General features: G+C 38.2%; 2 protein-coding genes across 7 annotated transcripts in view; one reads left to right on the top strand and one right to left on the bottom strand.

Moving 5' to 3' along the window:
• The window catches only part of LOC139979431 (bifunctional epoxide hydrolase 2-like), a 64,233-nt gene that overhangs the window by 22,023 nt on the left and 21,036 nt on the right, over positions 1 to 21,174 (top strand). For 4 of the 6 annotated variants that reach the window (XR_011797159.1, XM_071990210.1, XM_071990208.1 and 1 more), the window contains exons 11-18: positions 1,339 to 1,424; positions 1,997 to 2,111; positions 4,977 to 5,031; positions 5,816 to 5,918; positions 6,396 to 6,465; positions 7,182 to 7,265; positions 8,621 to 8,676; positions 9,218 to 9,342. Coding sequence is in view for 3 of the 6 variants with exons in the window: in XM_071990210.1 (XP_071846311.1) it covers positions 1,339 to 1,424; positions 1,997 to 2,111; positions 4,977 to 5,031; positions 5,816 to 5,918; positions 6,396 to 6,465; positions 7,182 to 7,265; positions 8,621 to 8,676; positions 9,218 to 9,299 (651 nt within the window). In the remaining 3 variants the exon portion in view is untranslated. Of the gene's footprint in view, positions 1 to 1,338; positions 1,425 to 1,996; positions 2,112 to 4,976; positions 5,032 to 5,815; positions 5,919 to 6,395; positions 6,466 to 7,181; positions 7,266 to 8,620; positions 8,677 to 9,217; positions 9,343 to 16,187; positions 16,422 to 21,174 lie in introns of all 6 variants that reach the window. The other 2 variants (XR_011797161.1, XR_011797160.1) reach the window with 2 other exon arrangements.
• Positions 9,420 to 21,174, bottom strand: part of LOC139979433 (collagenase 3-like) — a 32,241-nt gene continuing 20,486 nt past the window's right edge. Inside the window, exons 2-9 of the mRNA XM_071990212.1 lie at positions 20,914 to 21,052; positions 18,415 to 18,562; positions 17,616 to 17,911; positions 16,752 to 16,913; positions 15,407 to 15,501; positions 14,946 to 15,093; positions 13,323 to 13,580; positions 9,420 to 11,662 (exon numbers count right to left, since the gene is read on the bottom strand). Coding sequence (XP_071846313.1) covers positions 11,553 to 11,662; positions 13,323 to 13,580; positions 14,946 to 15,093; positions 15,407 to 15,501; positions 16,752 to 16,913; positions 17,616 to 17,911; positions 18,415 to 18,562; positions 20,914 to 21,052 — 1,356 coding nt within the window. The 3' untranslated portion in view covers positions 9,420 to 11,552. The remainder of the gene's footprint in view (positions 11,663 to 13,322; positions 13,581 to 14,945; positions 15,094 to 15,406; positions 15,502 to 16,751; positions 16,914 to 17,615; positions 17,912 to 18,414; positions 18,563 to 20,913; positions 21,053 to 21,174) is intronic.

A 21,174-nucleotide genomic window follows, 5' to 3' on the forward strand; every position in this document is an offset into this window, starting at 1 on the left:
GTCATTTGTTTTAGTTTGTCCTGGCTTGAGACCCATATTTTAGGGCTAGGTATTCGCAGCATAAAACACTCGGGAAGTGCCGTTTCCGGCCATCTGGGGGTTTGAAAAAAACCTAAAATTTTCTTGTACGCTCCGCGCCAACCCATGGTGGCGCTCCGCTTACATAGTCTCCACACATTAGCCCCCCCCCAATAATTTTTCCGTTCCGCCGCGCCTGCACTTCTCCCGTATGGAAAAATAGCTTTAGTACAAGAAGGACAATATCCCATATTCATTCACCATGTTAGGTTAATTTATCATTCGAAAAGTTGCAATTAAAACAGCTATCTTGAATGAATCTACTGTTGTCTGATTGGAGTTTCAAAATTAAATCCTTGATGTGTTTTTATTTTTTAATTTTTGAAAACAAAATTTTTACTACGAAAAACAAAATTTTTAAAACGAAAAACAAAAATTTTAAAACGAAAAACAAAAATTTTATGTAGTCACACATTCACAAACATTGAGATCTGACTGTGCATGTGCAAGCAGACTTTCGATGTGCGTTCTGAAAGTCTCAGAATGGATCGAGACCACCTTAGTCGGCCTTATTTCAGCATGGGGTTACCCTATGCTGAAATTCAGGCAATGCTAGCTTTTTAAAACGATATTGTCATAAGTAACAGACACTTAAGAAGGCAACTTAAAAGGTTAGGACTCGCAAGAAGGAAACGCCATCGATCCTTCAGAACAAAAGTTTTCCTTACACCATGCGCGCGTATACTTTATGCTGTGGATGCAGGCTCGTAGTAACTGTGCTGTTGTACATGAACCGTATGCCTAAAACACGAGTACATATCAGCTATCTGGGCCCAATCGGTACCATACAGTATTTGAGTGATGTCTATAGTCGGTGTATGTAACTGTATTTTTTGTTTTTTGTAGTAAAAAATTTTGTTTTTCGTAGTAAAAATTTTGTTTTTCGTAGTAAAAATTTTATTTTTCGTAGTAAAAATTTTGTTTTTCGTAGTAAAAATTTTGTTTTTCGTTTTAAAAAATTTTGTTTTTCGTAGTAAAAATTTTGTTTTTCGTAGTAAAAATTTTGTCTTGTATATATATCCGTGTTTTTTTTGTTGTTGCCATGGCCGCATTAGTCTTCCGTACGAATACGATGACATTACCATCATTGTTATTTCAATATCTTGTCTAAAGTTATAGATTTGTACAATTTTTCCCAATGGGCAAATAAAATGTGTTTTTCCTGTCATTGTTAGATTCTGATGTTGTGAACAATCCAAGACAGATGTATATGCAGACAGAGAATTCTTGGTTTCATTCCCTTTTTGTTTCCTTTAACAGGGTCTACCCCAAGCAACTTTTATTGGGCATGATTGGGGAGGCCATGTAGCTGGGAGTCTAGCCTTACATTATCCAGAGAGGACCTTGTAAGTCTTTCGCTAAATCTACCAAAAGCCACATCAAATATTTTTGTATGAATTTGGGCCAAAAAATTGGTTCATACATTAGGTGCCTTCCCGATTTACAAATTTGCTTGATTGAGTTTGAAATAATATAGCAGTGATATCTGTTAAAGTTGAAGCTCACAACTCAAAACTTCTTCACAGCTGTTGCGTCTCTGATTAAGAAATGAAGACATCTCAGATTGGTCGGATATGGCATGAAGAATTGATGATACTGTTTGATCATTGTTTGATATAGGAGTGTTAGCTCAGTGGTTAGTGTCCTTTCAATGATAGTGTCCCAAGTTCGAGTCACTCCAAGATTAATGTATGTCGTCCAGTTACAGAGTTGTTGACAATTGACAATTCATAACCATGGGCGTTAAATATGAATCTAAGAGACTGACTTCGGTCAGCTTGTGGCTTTGATGAGCCAATGATGGCTTCTTAGTGAGTTCCTGCTTGCAGGAGGATCTAAAATACATACATACACATAGCAACTCAGCTGCCAATTAGTGATGTGCTATTAATCCTCTTTCCACCATTTTCTCATTCAGTGCTGTGGGGTCCTTTAATGCTCCATTAAATCTCACCAGAGAAGACCAGAATCCATTAACTATTTTAGGACAGAATCCAGCAGGTAGAGCATTTCTCCACTACTTCCAAAACAAGGTTAGATCTCACTAAAATTTGTTGTGAATTTTACTGTTTATCGATACAAGGCATCAAAGGATTGCTTTGACCAATCAGGTTTTAGCTGTCCTTGTGAATGCTGCAATTCAACAAATACAAGCACAATCACCATTTAATAGAAAGCGTGGTGGCCAACTGGCTAAGGCGTCGGGCTCCAAGGACTGCCGGTTCGATTCCTGCCCAGTTCATTACGTCGTGTCCTTGGGCAAGATGCTTTATCTCACTTGCCTCTCTCCACTCAGGGGTTAAATGGGTACCTGTGAGGTAACTTGTCATTGGGCGCAGTATATAAATGCAGCCGACTGGAGGGATTGTCTTTGGGACAGGTTAACATTGACCAGGGGTAATATAGCATCTGTAAGCGCTTTGAGACCTATTGCTGGTATCAAGCGCTATATAAAAAATTAAATATTATATTAATACCTTGTTTCCTTTAAACAGAAGTTAGGTGGTCATTGTAGCAAACTTCTCTGAAGGTGTTTTATAAGCCATCAGCCAAAATACTCATTAAATACTCAAATACATTTGTTTTCAAAACTTAATTTAAACCTTGCTTGTACTGACAGAACTTAAGTTCTAGGCAAACTTTAGAAGATTTCTCTTATTTGAATGGATGGGGGCGGTAGAGGGGGTGGGGGTGGGAGGATACACAAATGATGAGTTTGAGAGCTACCTCGAATGGGAAGTAACTACTCAAAGTTTAAACAGTACACACATTTGCCTGAGAACAAAATATAACGAACATCTTGAGGGTCACTGTTTGGGTTTTGTCCATAATTTTGCTCATGTTTGAAAAGAAAGTCTGTGCACACTGGTGCTTTATAGCATTGATGTGACCAATGGCTACCCATCAGTACTGGGAAGGGCAAATAAAGAAAGGTAGATTCCACATTATATTTGTTGACAGGATTCTAGAAGGAAGGTTTACAAAGCTCTTGATGAACATCCACCAGTATGACATGACAGGCCACTCTTTTATATTATTCCTAAAATTAAATAAAGGGTTTAGTAGCAAAACAAAACTGTTTTACCTTAGTTATTCTAGTAAAATAAAGTTAATATGAATGGCCTCAGGAATGGTCTGTAGGTAAATGGTTTGTAAAGCAATCCATGAAGGACTAAAACCCAACTTACCCGCTGGTAAGTCAGCTATTTGGTTTCCTGATCGACTGGTGTCAAGTATGAGCTTACTTACACCTCAAGAGACCATTGATTTTTTAATAATCAATCAGTCCCATATGTAGAAGATATAATCTAAATCATAGAAAGTTAGATGGGATTTAGGGAGTTGAGACATAGGCGTTAATCCAGCATTACCAGTAAAATCATTGTGTGTGACTTCAGTTAAAGCAGCATTTTGCGTCCTTTTCTATGATTTTTCTCAACCTCACTGACTCCACTATGCCATAACGACATACATAACTAGCTTATCTATTTAAATCTAACTTCAAATGGTGGCATAAAAGTCGAAAAACTTTCAACTTTGTTTTTCTCCAAGATATTTTCCGTTGGGATCCCAATAAACCTCGCCCATAATATGAATATTTAAACACTACGAACGTCATTGACCAATACGTAATACAAAACCATGCCTTATTTGTGTACAGTCTATATGGCAGTTGTACAAAAGAGTTCCATAACAATTCCCTGGTTGTACCAACGCAAAGTCTTGTATCTATTTTTAGCAACGGCTCATACTAAACCTGCATCTCTGATTGGTTGAATTCAAACTAGTGGGTTTGAGGAACTGTATGCGTTTAGTTTTAAATGTGGAATTTGTCGTGGACACTCTTCTTGTTATCTGCAAATATCCTTAAGTACTCGCCAATTAACGTTGTTGGCAGGGAAAAACTTGGCTAATATCTTAGTTTGCTGTTTTATGATTGATATATGTAAAAAACTTGATGGACATGTCAAAAAGTAGAAAAAGGCGACCAAACGCAAAATGCTGCTTTAATTCAACCCCCATCGTTCCCCTACCTCCACCCCTGCAAGTGTTCTAGAACTACCCAACAATGATCAAGCCTTTAAGTAACCCCTTTACTGCCTCCATCAGAGCATTTCAACTCCTCTAAGATTTTATTTGCCCCTTCTAAGTTATTTGTAATAATCTGAGAAACCTAAAGAAATATGCTAATTTTTCAGCATATATTCATGCGATCCCATATATTGATAAATCCAGCATTAGCAGAAACAATCCCCTAGTGTGAGTCAAGTTAATTTTTTACTCCCCCCTCCCTTCTTCCCCAACCCCCACAGTTATTATTGATCTACTAACAATGATCACTCTTCAAGCATTTATGCAGCTGTTTGCTTCCAACATCACAGCATGTATTATTATATAATAATATAGTTATATTTTATATATAGTTATATTAATAATATTTCCATATTCAAAATTGCCCCTTCTAAGTGTCATGGAATAATCTGAGCGAATAAATCCACCAAGAGAGTCATTTCAGTCACTATGGTTCATGCTGAGAACACAATTTTGGTGTCAAATATTCATCAGCTCCGGTTTTCAAACTGTGAAGCATTAAATCATGGGGCTTTGTTAACGGTGAAGCAAAAATTTATGAACGTGACAAAGATTTACACAGAGCTTTTAATGAGTCTAACAAAGGATATGCCCTTATTCAAGGAGGTTGTTCCATTATTGATATGCCTTTATCCAGGGAAAGGTATCATTTAAAAGTGCCCCAAACTTGAAGGATGGGGGATTGATGGGTGAAAAGGAATGACTAGTTGGTGAAGCATTCTAGAATCTAAATAAGGAAAGTTGTTTTTGTGGCTATGTTGGTAAGTGACACACATTAACTGGTATCTATGTGATTACTCTTGCAGGATTTGTTATCTGAATTCTCAGGCGGACTGGATTCTCAAATTGATTCTAACAGAGGTAAAATTACTATTTAGTTTATTCTCCACCTCCCCCCCCCCCTCCCCCTCACAACCCCTTTCATTGTACTGTATAGTTTTATTCTGGCACGCCATCAAACAATAATAATGAAGATGTTACATATAATCATATACAACTGAAATTGCAGTGAGTTGGAAAATCCAGAACAGTGAGAAAACTTCCAGCCTTGGGACTCGCACCCAGGCCTCCGGCTTTATATGTGGACACCCTAACCACTAGGCCATGGATGTGATTGCACGTCCAGAGGTCGAAACCAGTAAGGAAGGTCACAATTCCACTGTATGCGGCCATCACACGTATCGAACAATACTAGTTTTGTTTTGGCAACACATTTGCCCCACCCTAGAGATCAAACATGATTTAACCAACACCAAATATATATATATATATATATATATATATATATATATATATATATTTGGAGTTTCTCTTCTAGTAAATATACAAATTAATGCATATTTTTAACAACATTGTGTCATGTGATTACGTTGTTACAACCTGTCTGATATCTAGGGTGTACTGGGTGGAGACAAGCTCAGCAATGAAGTTTTGCATAGAGGTGAAGGAAATTGAGAAAATATTCTCCAAAGATAAGGTAAAAGGATGCATGTAATATCCTCTTTATATCAGATGAGTGTAACTGCATGAAATCCTTTCTTAAGTAATGCTAAGTGCTTGCTATGCTAAGCTATGCTAATGCTAAATGCTAAGCTATGCTAAGTGATCAACATGTAGAACTCACTCATGCACTTTTCCTTTTTAGATGGCATATCACTTGATTGGCCAAATGACCTTCCCAACAGGACAGTTTACAGTGCAGAAGAGTTGGACTATGTTCTGGAAAGAATGAAAATATCTGGTATTAGGTGAGCCTGGTTAATAGGTTTCTCTACAGTTCTCCTACAGTGTTTTTTATTTATTAGGTTAAGGAATGTTTAAGTGATAAAATGTTTGGTTTGAGTTGAGTTTGTTATGTATGATTCCACTTTACAAATTGTTTGAGTTGAGTTTGTTATGTTTGATTCCAAATTGTTTGAGTTGAATTTGTTAAGTAAGATTCAACTTTACAAAGCTTAAACTAGACCTCTTGGAAGATTTTATGGATAATATCCACGTTTGGTTTTAATCAGGAATACATGTTTGACCCAAAAGTACATACAGATCTGTCGAAGTTTAACTTTGATTCAAGCATATTGTGAAGAAAGTATCACCAATCTATTTCAAAATAGTAAGAACACTGGTTGAGATTCATCACAGTAACAGTTAAGTGATATGTTGCTTATAATGTTGATGGCATTACAAATATGATTGCATTTTTTTTCTCCAATTTGCTTTATTATCAGAGGAATGTTAAACTGGTACAGAAATGCAAATGCCAATCAAAGATGGTATTCCAAGGTAGCAGGGAGACAGGTAGGTATCTGCAGCTTTTATAAATGTTACACAATGAGTGGGTATGATACTGTAAGATGAAGGAGGGGTTGAGGTAGGGAGACCCAGCAGTGCAGCTAGTGGACTATTGGGTGTCCTATGCCATATGATGGAGGGGTTGGGGTAGGGAGCATATGTATACAGTGTAGCTAGTGGAATATTGGGTGTCCTGTACTATATGATGGAGGGGTTGGGGTAGGGAGCATATGTATGCAGTGCAGCTAGAGGACTATTTGGTGTCTTAAGGGATAACACTGGTCAGACTTTGAAGGGACAGCTTGTATTTCAAAAAAAGACCCTTTAATAATTTAAAACTCCATATAATACATGTGGGTCATTGAAACCAAGACTGATCATTGGGGGGAGGGGGGGGAAGGTGGATCGTTAGGGAAGGGTTCTATTATGTCTGTATGTCATTGGATCAACCATCCCTGTGAAGTTTAATGTGGTGTTTTCATGTGGTTGCGACATTGCCAGTCACATTGTGATTGAGACCTCAGAATCCATCTGGTGAGCGTACCTCAATTTATCAGCTCAAAGAATGTTTGGTCAAATGTTGTAAATGTCTTTTAATAACAATTTGACTCATACATTGTATGTATTATAATCATAATAATGTGAAGTCTGTGACAACGTAATGTACCATCCACCTCTTTTATGTGAGACTAATATTGATTTACTTTAATACTTGAATTTAGATTCTGTGTCCGGCATTGCTGGTGACATCCAACAGCCGGGATACTTTGCTGACTCCTCAACTTGGGCAACACATGGAAGAGCGAGTAAGTAGCCAGTAATGTAAAGAAGCCGGTGATGTTATGAAGCCGGTTATTTAAAGAATCTGGTTACCGAAAGAAGCCGGTTATTTAAAGAAGCCAGTTATATAAAGAAGCCAGCTATTGCAAGAAGCTGATTTTATAAAGAAGCCAGTTCTCTAAAGAAGCCGGTTATTTAAAAGAAGCCGGTTATTAACGGAAGTATTTATACTATGCTATTTGTTTGAATTTGTATGAGCTGTTAGTTTGTAGTCATTTTGCCAGATGTAAGGGTTATTCTACGATGAAAGTATCATTCCATTTGAACAAGCTAAGACACCTTCGTAGCTTCCTTCTTTGGTTTTTTTGTGGTCTCTCTTTTTTTTTTCTGGTCCTTTTTTTTTGGGGGGGTTTGTCTTTGTTTTTGGTTTGTCTTTTTTTTGGCCTGAAAAGATTAGGTACAGTAGGAAACCAAGTACTTATCTATTGCATCAAACCCTCAACACCTAGACACTTGTCATCAGTTGCTATTAACATGTAAACTAATATTGCCTTTGAAATGTAAACACTTGTTTTGCATAACTTGAAGTGAAATTTGAAAATATAATTGAGTCCTGATGAACAAAGTTCTAAGTGGGATTATGACATGGGCAGACCTTCTCTGACAAACCAAACTTTTGCTTTATTATTCTTAATCAGAGCTGTAAAGGATCACTCCCAAGGGTTCATTTTACACTAGTCAAAATATAACTTTTAGTGACTGCAATGATCAAGGTCACCATGGTAACATGAACAATTCTTGCAACTCATTTCCCCTCGAGGCGTAAAATATGTATTTCATGACAGTCGATCATTTCAAAGATTTGATCTCTGAGAGAATAGGAAGGGACTAACTTCTTCAGACAGAAATGCCAATGCAGTCTTCTAAAGTGATGATGACCTTTGACCTCTGTAACTTGACACTAAAGTTGTAGGTATCTTCATGTGTGCAGTGGCACAGTTGTTATGTACATTTTTTTCCCACTTACATTCAACTCCAAACAGACCAAACTACTTGGGAGCTATACACTCTAAATTAGCTATGCTCAGTGCTGGGAACATGACTTTAACAGAAACCCCTTATCATGAAATTTTCTTAAGGAAATTGTTGACTACTCCATGGACTGGAATAAAACACAAAATATGTATGGGAATGATGTGTGTCTTTCTGTATTTGAAAGATAAATTTAAATTAAATAAACATGGGGTGGGGGGAAGAGGAGGGGTGGGGAGGTCATATATAGTTTAACCATCAACAGGGTAAGTGTCCAGAATTTTCAAGAGCACCTAACTGTTACCTTTTCTTGGGTAATGTTTGAAAATCTTTCAATTGTTTTCAACAGATCCCTAACTTAACAAAAGGCATCTTGCAATCTGGTCATTGGGTATTGCTTGAAAAGTAAGTTCTAATTACCTGTATTGATTGGCTTGCATATATTGTAATTCTGTAAGATCATCAGTCACCAGTTTGATTACTGCTGAGACCTTTCCCTCTCCAAGTATTCCCTCCTGCAGTTGAGAGGACCCTGTCGGTCACTTCCGAGGCAGAACTTACTGGATGAACGATTCTACTAATAAATACCGTCCATGTCTTCGTCTTCCACTCCCTGGCTGAACCTCCTTTACAACCCTCCCTCCCTCTCCCACCCCCCCCTCTCCCTCCTCCCCAACTCTTATCTTCATGCTTGTCTTTCGAAATAAAGCAGTTTAGTGCTACTCTTACACTTCCAGCCTGATGTATAACATTGCTCTTTCTCTCTCCCCTTTCCTTGTATTGGAATGTCTTCCATTTGCCTCCCCCTCTCACTTTCCTGTCCAATTCACATTTTTTAATTGTGTTTGATCTAGCAATTATAATTAAAGACAGCTTCATATTGCTTCTAAACTTTAGAAAAGTTGATCGTTTTTTTTTTTCATTTTCATTATTTTCTTTTCATTAGACCTGTGGAGGCAAATGAAATTCTAATTAATTGGCTAAACAAGGTCCACAGAAATAAATTTCAACTACCATCGTTGCTATAGTGAAGGGCAGTAACTATGGTCGACTCCTGTCTATGATAACTTGGTAAGTACTTGATTTAATTGAAAAAAATATATATATAATAAGAAAGAAAAATAGAAAACCCAGCAAAGACGCCAAGATTTAAGATTACATGTAAAATTTATTGCATATAAACTCATAGCAATGATGTTAGCTGGTACTAAGATACACACACGGCCTGGTTGTGTTCCAGCCACCAAATACACAAGGTTAAGGGGTATTGTACGTTTCAGTACCAATATTTCATACCCAGAAGAAAATCTCTCATTTTTGAGACTATATGGACATTCAATTTAAGCTTTAACCTTTCATAGCAGATGTTACCAGGCCTCCTCTTAATCTGCGTAATAATGAAACATTCAGCTAAGAGTGCTATTGTCATCGAATCTGGCTTCTTGAACTTCCATTCAGCATCAGTACAGAAGAAGTTAGAGTTATTTGTGCGAGTCAAACGTCGGTGTCTGGCAGATGGTGACATCATTTCTGTACGTTTTGTATTTGATGAAACACAACCAGCTGCTTGATGATATATTTATATACAATATTATAAACAGGACAAGTTAGAACACTTATCCAAGAGAAGAGTAAAGAGTGCTAACACCAGAGTGATTAAGTTTCTTATGTTGCAAGAAAAACTTTGCCATAGAGGTAGAGTCAAGGTCAACTGTAGATGTTTGCCAAGACTGAGGTCAGTGTGTCCAATTGTTACATTCATTGCTTGATGAGACAATGAAGGTGATGAAATTAACACATCCCATTGTCTGAGATTATTAAGAGCAGGGGCTGAGATTATTTTAGAGCAGGGGCTGAGATTGTCTAGAGCAGGAACTGAGATTATCTTGAACAGGAGCTGAAATTGTCCCTCAACTACCCCTCCTTCCTTCCCTTCCACATGCCTATCCTTCCCCTCCGAGGAAAGTATTTACAAGGCTAACTCTATCACATAATACTGGGTACTGTTTGCTACAACCTTGTCTGAGGTACTAAATTTAGTTGCAGATATGTGATTGTATTTACATAATGAATGACTTTACATAGTTTTGCAATAGTTTATATAGTAAAATTAATATAATGATTAAAATAATCATAATTCAATATTTAATCATTGAACCATCATAGTAGATCAAAAGAAGTAATTCAGAATTAGCAAAAATGTCTACAGTAGTTTTTAAAAAGTTTGAAAAGTAAAAATGTTTATGCAAAATGAGAAAGAAAAATTGTAATATTTTGTACAGAATACTGATAAACAAATATCAACTCCAGGATGACTGGAAAAGTTGCACATCTTTGGAAGATTAAAATCTTGCAGCATTTTAAGATATTGTGGGATTTGTCTCATAGGTAGCTTTGAAGCATAAAAACTCAAGTATAAAATGGTTAGTGCCTAAACAATATTTACATCTTTGTTAATACATAATACTCCACAAAATCTAATAAATACATACTGAAAAATACAAGGGAAAATCCCCAGCTATTAATTTCAATCATTTGCCTCTATGGGGAGTCTAAGCCATATGTAGTTAGTCTTCTGCATTGGCTGTGATAAATTCAGATTTGAAGCAATAAAAACCCTATATGCAACAGTTTATTAGCTTGGCTATCATCAAAAATTTCACATAAAGAAAATATATAGCAGAAATATAGTTCTTATCATGACCATGTCTTTGTTACTAGTATGAATAGGTACATTGGTGACAAAATATTTCAAAATTGTGGAATAATTGTTGTTCATTTTTGCCTTATTTATCTAAGAAAATGTTTAGAGCAATACAGCTCTTTCAGAGAAAAACTGCTTGGATATTAATTGGCAATTTCAAGGCAAACCAGAAAATATTGGTTAGCAAACCCTCTACATTAAAACAGTAACCAGTAACAGTAACTAACTGTACAAGGTATTTTTGTATCTGACAGATATTTTCTGTTGTAAATGTTTCGGTGGTCATTTGTAGACTTATTCATCTTCAACTTATAATCAGCATTTCTAACACACTCAACAAAGATCATAAATATATGTCATAAACTCTACATATTGTTATCACTCATAGTGTCTTCTTGTTTGCATATTTATATTGTTATATGCAAATGACCTTCAAATACCATTTATCATGGCTCCTCTCCCCTATCAGGATCCATCAAGTGGATCATACCTCTAGTGGATCATACCTCTAGTGGGTGGAGGATCGCCTGCTCAAGGATCAAAATTAATGATGAAATGCCAGAGCGTGGTTCACACCTCAGCATTTCATAAAATCCTGACTGAAGTAACGGGGATAGCCAGGGTCTGCGTTCCTGTGGTAGGGGTTGTATCTCTGATACTGCTTGTCAGTCACGAAGTAGCTATATCCTAAAACATAAAAAGCACAAAAATATCATCAATGAGGATTCTCGTTATGAATCGATATATATTTTTAAGAATCTCTATGGGTAGGCCTACAATCGCATGTCTTTTTGCTGTCCTTTGCAGTCCTGGCAAGAACTAAATGAATTTTAATTGCACCTCATGTTGTGTCCATGTTGTGTCCATAAAACACTTTGAGCTCCTTTTAGGGTTAGATAAAAGTTGTACTATTCTCTACAACTGAGGCTTGACTCCTTGGCCTCCCATACTCTAGATTTCATTGCTTTTGATGCCAACACCATTTAATCATTATAACAATCTCATAGTGTTAACATCCGGTACTAGTAATGGAGGGAACATTTGTACTTCATACTCAAAGTTGTACATACTAAGCTTTGTGAGTACCAAACCCATACCCCCTACCAATATGACTGCCCTAGCCACATCTCATAGCCATCAAACCATGCTGGTGAACCTTATTATCACAGTTAGGTATAAATTTATAGGTATATTCAATGGATAGTGCATTTCTTTGAACAGAAGAACACATTCCCTTCACATATATCCTTCACAAACAAAAACATTTCAATGGAAATAAAGGTGTGGATAAGTGGGTGGCTGTTATCCCAAACCCATTTCAATCATTCAAATCCCAGCACCAATAGTTAAAAGGTGTCTCAGTTGTTATACAGAGTTTCAACATGCTTTGACCTTTGTATCCAGAAAAATGGAGCACTTTTAATGAGGTTATGAAATCGTGTTAAAACATTTGACCTGTTCATAGTGTTAGTTCCTAATCTGATGGGATTACTTCCATGCATAAAGCTTCATTGATTCATTATCTATATTTAGAATCATTCCTCTAACATCAAACATTAACACCATGTTGTTATGATACATACTTGTGCCAGTTTTAATCATGGTATTATGGGTCATTTAGTGGAAACAGAGAGGAAAGAAAGATAACATCCATTGGCTGGTATGTTGGAAATGACTCAGAGAGACAATCGCTTCCTTCAACTTTGACACATATCTTTTGTGTAATATAGTAGTACAAGTACCTTGTAGATTCCACTATCACTTTCATTATGTGTTATATTTTAAGGAGGGTTATAACCTCTGTGGCTCATGCTGAGACATTTGATCTAATTTTCTTTTGTCCAACTGTTCCAACTGTTCCATTTTAAACAAAAACCACATCAGGAGACACATCCTAAATGTCTGCTGTTCCAGTAACCTACAGTATCACATCAGCACAAAGAGAAACTTGTTTCTACAAAATTATTCCCCCAAAATGATAGGGAAAAAGTAATGCGAAGGATCACCCTTTTATGATCATGTGGAAATTTTAGAAAGAAAAAAAAGTCTCAAAACTAGTCTTTAGCCTAACCACATTTTCCGTAGGAGTATATGTGCTTGGCATCGTGAGCCTATACATGGTGAAAGTTGTTATTAACAGCAATGGTTTTCATAAATCACTGGCTGATTGCCAATTTGATGAATCAGGAGGTACATGTTGGGGGTGAAGAGGGCAAGAAGAAGTACTCTGCTAGCGGGTATCAATGAAACAAAGAACAAATGACTGATGAAGTATACCTGGATCTGGAGAAATCCTGAATGAGTTAACGCTTCGTTCTGTTCGTCTAGTAACATTATAAGTACTCACCATCGAAGTACTGGAATGCGTTAGAAATAGGGGGCACAATTCCAGTGAACACTGATGTAGTTGCGTGAGGGTATCCAACGTCCATGCTGTAACTGTTTTCGTCAAATCTCCAAACCTGGTCATCTTTGAAGAAGTACGTCTTATTGTACTCTCGTAAATGTAATATTGCATCGACTCCAGTTGTTAAGCTGTAGTCAGCCACAGGGCGAGGGTAACCGTTCAGTTGATTGGACCCAGAGTAAACGTAATACTGCATGTCTGAAATGAGATTGACGATGAAGATCAGGGACGTAGCTACGAGGGTGGGGAGGGGGGGGGAGGGTGGATGTCTCACCCCCTCAATAATTGGCTTGAATCTTCAATAGTTGGAAAAATCGGTGGTCGAATACATGACAGTTGCAAAACTTCTTCTAGCGTATGCAACTTCTCTGAAAATAATTTAAGCAGATCGCACTCTTAACAGGATGTTTCTGAGTCAATAATATCAGGCTATTCTGATATTATATATATGATATTCTATAAGTTTAGGCTTACATTATTACAAGAGTTAATGAAATTAGAATTAAATGAAATCTTGTTTCTGACTCCTGATGCAACCCATAATAAAGTTGAAAAATACTACAAACTAACTTTTAAGTTGTCTGAATACGACCAATCGGCCATCAAGTTAGCACCAATTAGCATATTTACTAAGTACAAAGGTATAAAGAATTGACAACCCACTCGTGTTATGCTGCTGAATATTTCGAACTTGCGGTACAGCGCGGCTCCTTACGAACCAGTTGGAAAATTATGATTCTACACCCCCCCCCCCTCCACCCCAATCACAAAACTCTAGCAATGTCTTTGAGCAAGATTAAACTTCAGGATAGTTACAGTAGGCCTCTACTCTTTCAACAGACGTGTCTGTCCCAGCATTACGGTCAATCCCTTAGTGTAATGTCTTCGTAGGATGGGGAGGGAGAGAGGGGGGGGGGGGGGGTGAGGTGAACTTCAGGGGTGAGCAGTGGTGTGTGTCTTAAAAGAAGTAGCTATAGTATGTTTCACTTCAGAAGAAACCCCAAAGACATTCCATACAAATTCGACATCGGCACGGGAGAAATGCATTTAGTCTTTATTGATAACTTGTCTTTTTACGATGACTTTGTTTCCAATGGCCAGAGTTGACTAAACCTCAAATCATTAACTACGCCTAGCCTATGAATCGAGGATGACAGGCTGTGTTCTTGTATACCAGGGGTGGGCAACCTACGGCCCGCGGGCCACATGCGGCCCGCCAGTGATTTGTTTTGCGGATGTCTCAAGAAAAAGGAAAAAATCAACCTATTTTACATCATCACAAAAAACGAGCTAGCTGCTTAGAATTTATCGGCACTAATGATGATTTCTGGTAGGCCTAATATCCCCATTAATTATCAACTGTACTGTATTGACAATATGTTTTTTTGTGAATACAGATTAAGTACACACACCAATTGCTTGAAAGTCCACGGAATCAAAGGTTTGAAATCAACAGTAGGTCGTTGGTTAGGTGCGGCCCAGTCAATTTTTCACTCCTTATATCTGGCCCATTCATTCACAAAGGTAGTCCACCCCTGTTGTATACAGTATAGGTAAACTCACCTTTGAAGATTACGGTGTTTCCGTCTGATGGTCGCTGGTAACCTCCGTCTATACTACTGGGAATCCCAGCGAAGAGTTTCTTGCTTCTCATTCCCAGGGCTTTTGTTTTTAATTTACCACTCTTATTGATCATCCAAACACGATTGTTCTGAAACAGGGACGATCATTGATTCAATGTTGATTACTTTTTTGTTTAATTTACCGTAAATTACAACGTGTTTATGGACAAATACAACTTGCATAATCAATAATTCATAAAACTCATCCAAATATTTGAAAATTTCCCAAAGCTGGGTCACTGGCCATGAAATGTCATACCATATACAATGCAAAGCTATTATTTGTAAAGGTAGGGTGGAGGGGCGGGGGGGGGGGGGTCTATGTCTTCATCTATATATGTTTGTATGGTAGTTCAGTGTACATTTTTATATTTTTCACCCATAGTAGGCTACGCATCTTACCCTGAATATATGAAGTCTGCCAGATATCATTACGGTAGCATCGTAAGCCTTGTCACAAGTTTTTTTGGAAGTCTGGACTGTAGTATCATAAAATCCTGTTTTTTTTAAGAAAGAAAGAGAAAAACGTGTTCTTTAAAGAGTCGGTGTTACTTATTTGCAATTAATTTGTCATTCATTCTTTAAATACTCAGTGGCGTCGCAAAGGGGCAGCCTTGGGGGGGGGAGGCATGTGCCCTCCCCAAAAAATCGTTCCCCCCTCCCAATGCGATTTGTGGTGTAAAAAAAATTATACTCAAACAAAAACTTTATCTTCTTCAATTGAAAACATAAATATCGGACAGACTATGCCCGAAAATTCTTGAACATAAAGTTATTTCAAGCTGCAAAATAAAGCACCAAATTGCACCTTAGGACCCTTAATTAATCAACACTTTATCAAAGGGGAGGGGGACACCCTCTCCCCTTAGATCCCCCAGGACGGCATCGACAAATAAAAATTGTGCACCCCATATTAAGTGCTGTGCCCCCCTCCCCCTGGCCCCAAAGATTTAAATGTTTGGCGACGCAACTGTCGATTTTGTTGAAACAACTTTGATTGTTGTTTCAGTACGCCATGGAGACGTTCAAAGTTTGATGCAATGACTAATGATGTGCGCCATTAACGATGTTGTTTTCTCTATTGCATGGCCGGTGGTGTGAAACCGTGTGAATGACCTAAATTATTTCACATTTACAGAGCTAAGATGTTCGATTGTTTGTTTCAACTGTCTTGTTTCTGTTATGGATGCATCGTCCGAAACAGGGACCAATTTACCATTTTGACATCACATTGAATGGACATTACTAACTTTCTTGGAGGAGAACAAACATGTAGCCATTGAGATGGATTCACCATCTTCTCCACCAAAATAAATTACTGCTAGGCTGGGAATGTTGTGGGACAATGAAACTGACACACACACGAGAGAACCACAATTATGACGAAGTAACTAAATCGGGTTTTGTCAATACAGAGGTGAGGAAAGCGATCAATTTTTTGGGTGTGTAATAATCTCCTTTAATCATCACTGTGTTATAAATCAAAGTCTTGTAGGCCTTTATGAATTACAGAGTGTTTAATAACCAAAAAAATAATAATAATAATCATGAAAATAAACCAATCAATCCTAACGTGATAGGTTGATTGGTTGAAGGCATACTTTAGTTGGTTCATGGCCTACACTAGTAGTTAGCTCATGGAATACCCATCGTATATAGTACCTGGATTAACCAATCAATCCTAACGTGATAGGTTGATTGGTTCATGCATAGGCCTACACTAATAGTAAGTACATGGAATACCCACCGTATAGTACCTGGACTGCACGGATATCATCGCTGTGAAGGGTGAATGGTTTCTCACTGAAACCTTGGTAATCTGGAACCATGATTGACCCAGGGACTGCAGAGTGATCCAGACCCAGACTATGACCAAACTCATGAGCTAATACTTTGTATAGATTATAACCTGTAAATGAAAGGAACATGGATATGTTATCAATCACGAGTCTCTGGCAGGATGTATAGCAATGTGGCCCGTTTGTACATAGGGCCCATATTTTTGATAGGAACATAACAGATGGACCAAACGCGCAAGTATGACTCTTATTATCCATATGTACCATACAAATGTTTGATTTCCATTTCTGTCACAGGATTATAGCTCCATCCTTCAGTGCTGCGGCCGGCGGATTGGGTACAAATATTCAATGTGGCCCGCAAGAGCAAATTTTCATACCATGCACTCTTAAAGTGTACAATTTGAGTAAGGGTAACATGACCACCATTCCGTCAATCGATAAATAATATTTTACGTTACACACAACCCGAGGTCACCATCCTCCATCAAGGGTTGCTGAACACTGACTACTGGAATCTATTTTACCCAACATACATAGAGAGTAATCCTTGTGGCCAACCACCGAAGATTGTTGAATTGGTCTGAGAACAACAACCGCAACTTGATCCCGCATGCACTCACTGTTCAAATATACCGTAACCACATTCCTTCATCAGCAATCCTTGTAACCAATGGTTATCCTTATTTAACCACTATTATCCATGTGTCTCCTAGTTATCCCTATAAACCACGATAGCACGTGACTGGTGGTTATGTACAACACGGTTATCCCTGGTTTACCCACATCCAATAACGGTGAATTGAACCTACCCCATCGTCCATGATTGTTGAATGCCTCCGAGTCATCAAGGTGAATATCTCCGTCTAGATCGCCGAATCTACCATTTGGCAGGTACGCATGCGCAATTGTACCATTAGGACCGTCGAACGGGTAACTGTCACCATGGTAATATGAAGCAAATTTAATAACTATATCAGCCGGTTGCCAGGATGGTACTTTCCGGAAGCTGACGGGAATAACCGAAGACCACATTTTCAAGGCGTTCCAGATAGCCCAGTTAACCTTCTTCCGTGGCATAACGTTATAGGTCGGCGTGTTAATAACACTGATAAATGAACAGAGAAGATAAGGGTCAACATGAGTATGTCCTGTAAGTCCAGCTGCGATGATGTTTCCCTCACATTAGAAAATCATGTTATATTTATGTCATCAATCTTCCTATAGAGCATGACCAAAATGAAAATCAAACCATGGGTCCTAACTACGTTATGTGAGGTGAGGGGTTAGTTGCCCTATACAGCATATGAGCCGTCACTCTCTTCGCAAACGTCAGCTAAGTCAGTAGAAAGAGAATGCACGTAGCAAGAGAGAATTGTTCGGCCCAATGATATCCCACGATAGGGAGGGTGGGGGGGGGGGGGGTGGAAATAGTATTGCCTCAAAGATTATGTGATTTCTTGTTCCTTTTACAAACCTGATCTTGGAAAATATCAAAAATGCCTGCCTTCTCCTGCTTGTTCTTATTAAGCGTTTTGTTTGGTCTGTGTGTAAAGGTTCTTAGAAGACCCTAAGGAATGCATCTGCCATAAACATGTAAGAGCAACTCACCTAAAGGTCAATTCCTGTGTACCCCATCTAGCACCAGACACGGCGTACCTTTTACCTCTTCTACTCTCATTTTGGTCGGATGGGGGAGGATCACCTAGACCACATCGAGGCCGCTTTATAGCCTGTAAACTCTCCTCATTCATCTCACCTGTGAAATACAAAGTTAAAAGTCTTTGTGGGAAACTGTAGCTGCCCAGACGGAACATTTGGAAATAAAATCCAATGTTTGGCCGAGTCCGAATTTCGACTTTCATGTGCAAGGTTTATCTTCTTTTTGTTATATGGTGTGACAAAATAATAGACATACCGCGAATTTGACTACATGGCCCATTTTCTAACCTCCCCGAGACCAAGCAATGTTCTTAGTGGGCGATGTTGAACCCCAGTTTAACGTCGCTGTAAATTGACTTTAGACAAACGGATATTAAGAAATATTGTACCTTAAAGAGTATTTATGCCCCCCCCCCTCCCGATTCATAATAGTTGTTTCAGTGACGTTTCTTCCTGTATACATCTCTACATGCCACAATCCTCACCTGTACAATCGGCCAACACCAAAAGCGCTGATCATGTACATTATATCCGTATTGAATATTCGTGAGGGGGCAATGTGAAATTGCCTGTGAAAAGTGACAACAAAAACAAGTTTTTCTGACAATATCACGTGATAAAAAATTGCTAACAGATTCGTGTTGAAGGTTTATAAGAAATTCTATCTCACGGATATTAAATTTTTTATGATCGATCTGATTTTTTGTCAGTACAGTACACTTAAAGAGATATACTAGTACACTGAAATACGACAAACAACCAGGGTAGTTAAAGACATATGACATTAATCCGAACATTGACTCAGCTACTTGAACTAACCAAAGGTCTAAGTTGGATTTGCATCAAGAACAATACAATGTAACCAAAGTTCAAAGCATACAAAGTGACTGCATCATCAAGAGCTTATAAATGAGCAGGGTTATTTTATAGACATTTTGCAATGAATATAACAATGTCTGCCCGCCGTTCAGTTTCTCGAGCAAATTACAGAAACGTTCAAATGGTTGCAATTCTGAATGGGTGCATGGTAGATCGTTGATTCGAGTTTCGTGCAAACCCTCCCCACCCCCCCCCCCCACCCCCACAACAACCTACATACCATTTTGAAGCTTAAAAGAACAGTCATCTAGCGAGGGAGTGTGTGAGCAAATTAAACCTCTCACTTGTCATTGAAATGTATCAAGTACAGTCAATGGAAATAAATGCACGAACACGAAGTGAAACTTCGTTTCATTTTAAACTACTGTGAAAGTCATCTTGGCCCAGGCTCGTGCGACGACCCGCCCCTACGATCCTTCCGTCCCTTCCGCCTCTGCAACTGACAAAAACAGTTCACTTACACGACTGGAAGGACAACCATGTTTAGTCCATTTTATTCGCTTATTGACACCAATTGAACATGTTACGCGGCTTGCCATTTCTTGAGAATTGAAAAAAAACCTGTATCGTTACTTTAAATGGCTACATCACAGCCAAATCAAATTAAGTAAAAAATTAAGTAAGCTGGATTATGCCCCCAAGCGTAGGTGTAATGAGTGGGCAGCGTGTTAACTGCCTGTCAATCGTGATAAGACAGAGAGTAATTAAAACATTTCAATTGATAGACTGATTGTGTTATTGGTCGAAAAGTCACATCCAGTGCGTAGGTAGGCCTACATTGTACGCATGCTCGTGCGCAATTCAGGCGACAAGTGTTCCATGGCATGTGATCAATTCGACCAGGGAGTTGTTAACAACCCATAACAACTCCCTGATTCGACTAACGTAACATGATAGGAGTTACTTTGACAGACATGTACGAGCTACAAGATTTTATCCCGAGATTAAAGGTCTCTGTACTAGAACAAAACTCCTTTCAAAGCGTATTCAAACACACTCTTGTATTATTTAAAGTTTTTCTCGAGGATGTATCATGTACTATTTTCCCCCTTTAGCGGCGATTTTTTTTTCGTTCAAAGTGTGAATATGTGCGAGACCTTATCTTGAACTGTCCCACCACTTTCGATCCATGCTAACAGGTCTGAACAAAAGTTGAAAACATTTAATTACATAAGTACATAATTAAAATCGGAATTCCAGCAGTCCACCAACATTGAACCTATAGTTGGGGTTGGAAGGGGTGACGGGTGAGATGCTTCCGTAAGCTAGACGAAACCACAATCGCACTACCCCAACGAAGTATAAAAATTTAGAGATCTTATCGTGGGTGTTAACAGGATGAAAGCAAACTACTTTACCCACAGGACCATTATCCCCCTGCTTGACTTCAACACCTTATTATCTATCCCACAGCCTGTACAACGTGTTGACAGTTTTATTGTAAACTTCAAGGCGATCTTTATGATGATACGTTGTTATCGAGATGCATGGGTGGGGAGGGGATAGGGGGTGAATGGGTACCTTTTGGTATAATTTATAATATATTTTTTATTTGATGCGTTAACTAACCTGTTTCTTGAAGTCTAAAGAATCGTTGAAATATCCTCAACGGTTCTCGTAAGCTAGCTTCTAAGTCAGCGTCGTCGTCGTATTCGTCGACGAGAGACACAGGGGATGGTGGTAAGTATTCGAACTGGGAGAGATAGGCCTGTAGAGACAACCAAAGATGAAGGAAAGGAAAGGGTTATTCAACTTATAAACAGTAATTAACTGATAGCATGCGCATTGAATATGTTACAGGCACCTAGGTCTGTTAAATATTTGTTAGTA

This window comes from Apostichopus japonicus, chromosome 14, assembly GCF_037975245.1.
Source record: "Apostichopus japonicus isolate 1M-3 chromosome 14, ASM3797524v1, whole genome shotgun sequence".
Lineage (NCBI taxonomy): Eukaryota > Metazoa > Echinodermata > Holothuroidea > Aspidochirotida > Stichopodidae > Apostichopus > Apostichopus japonicus.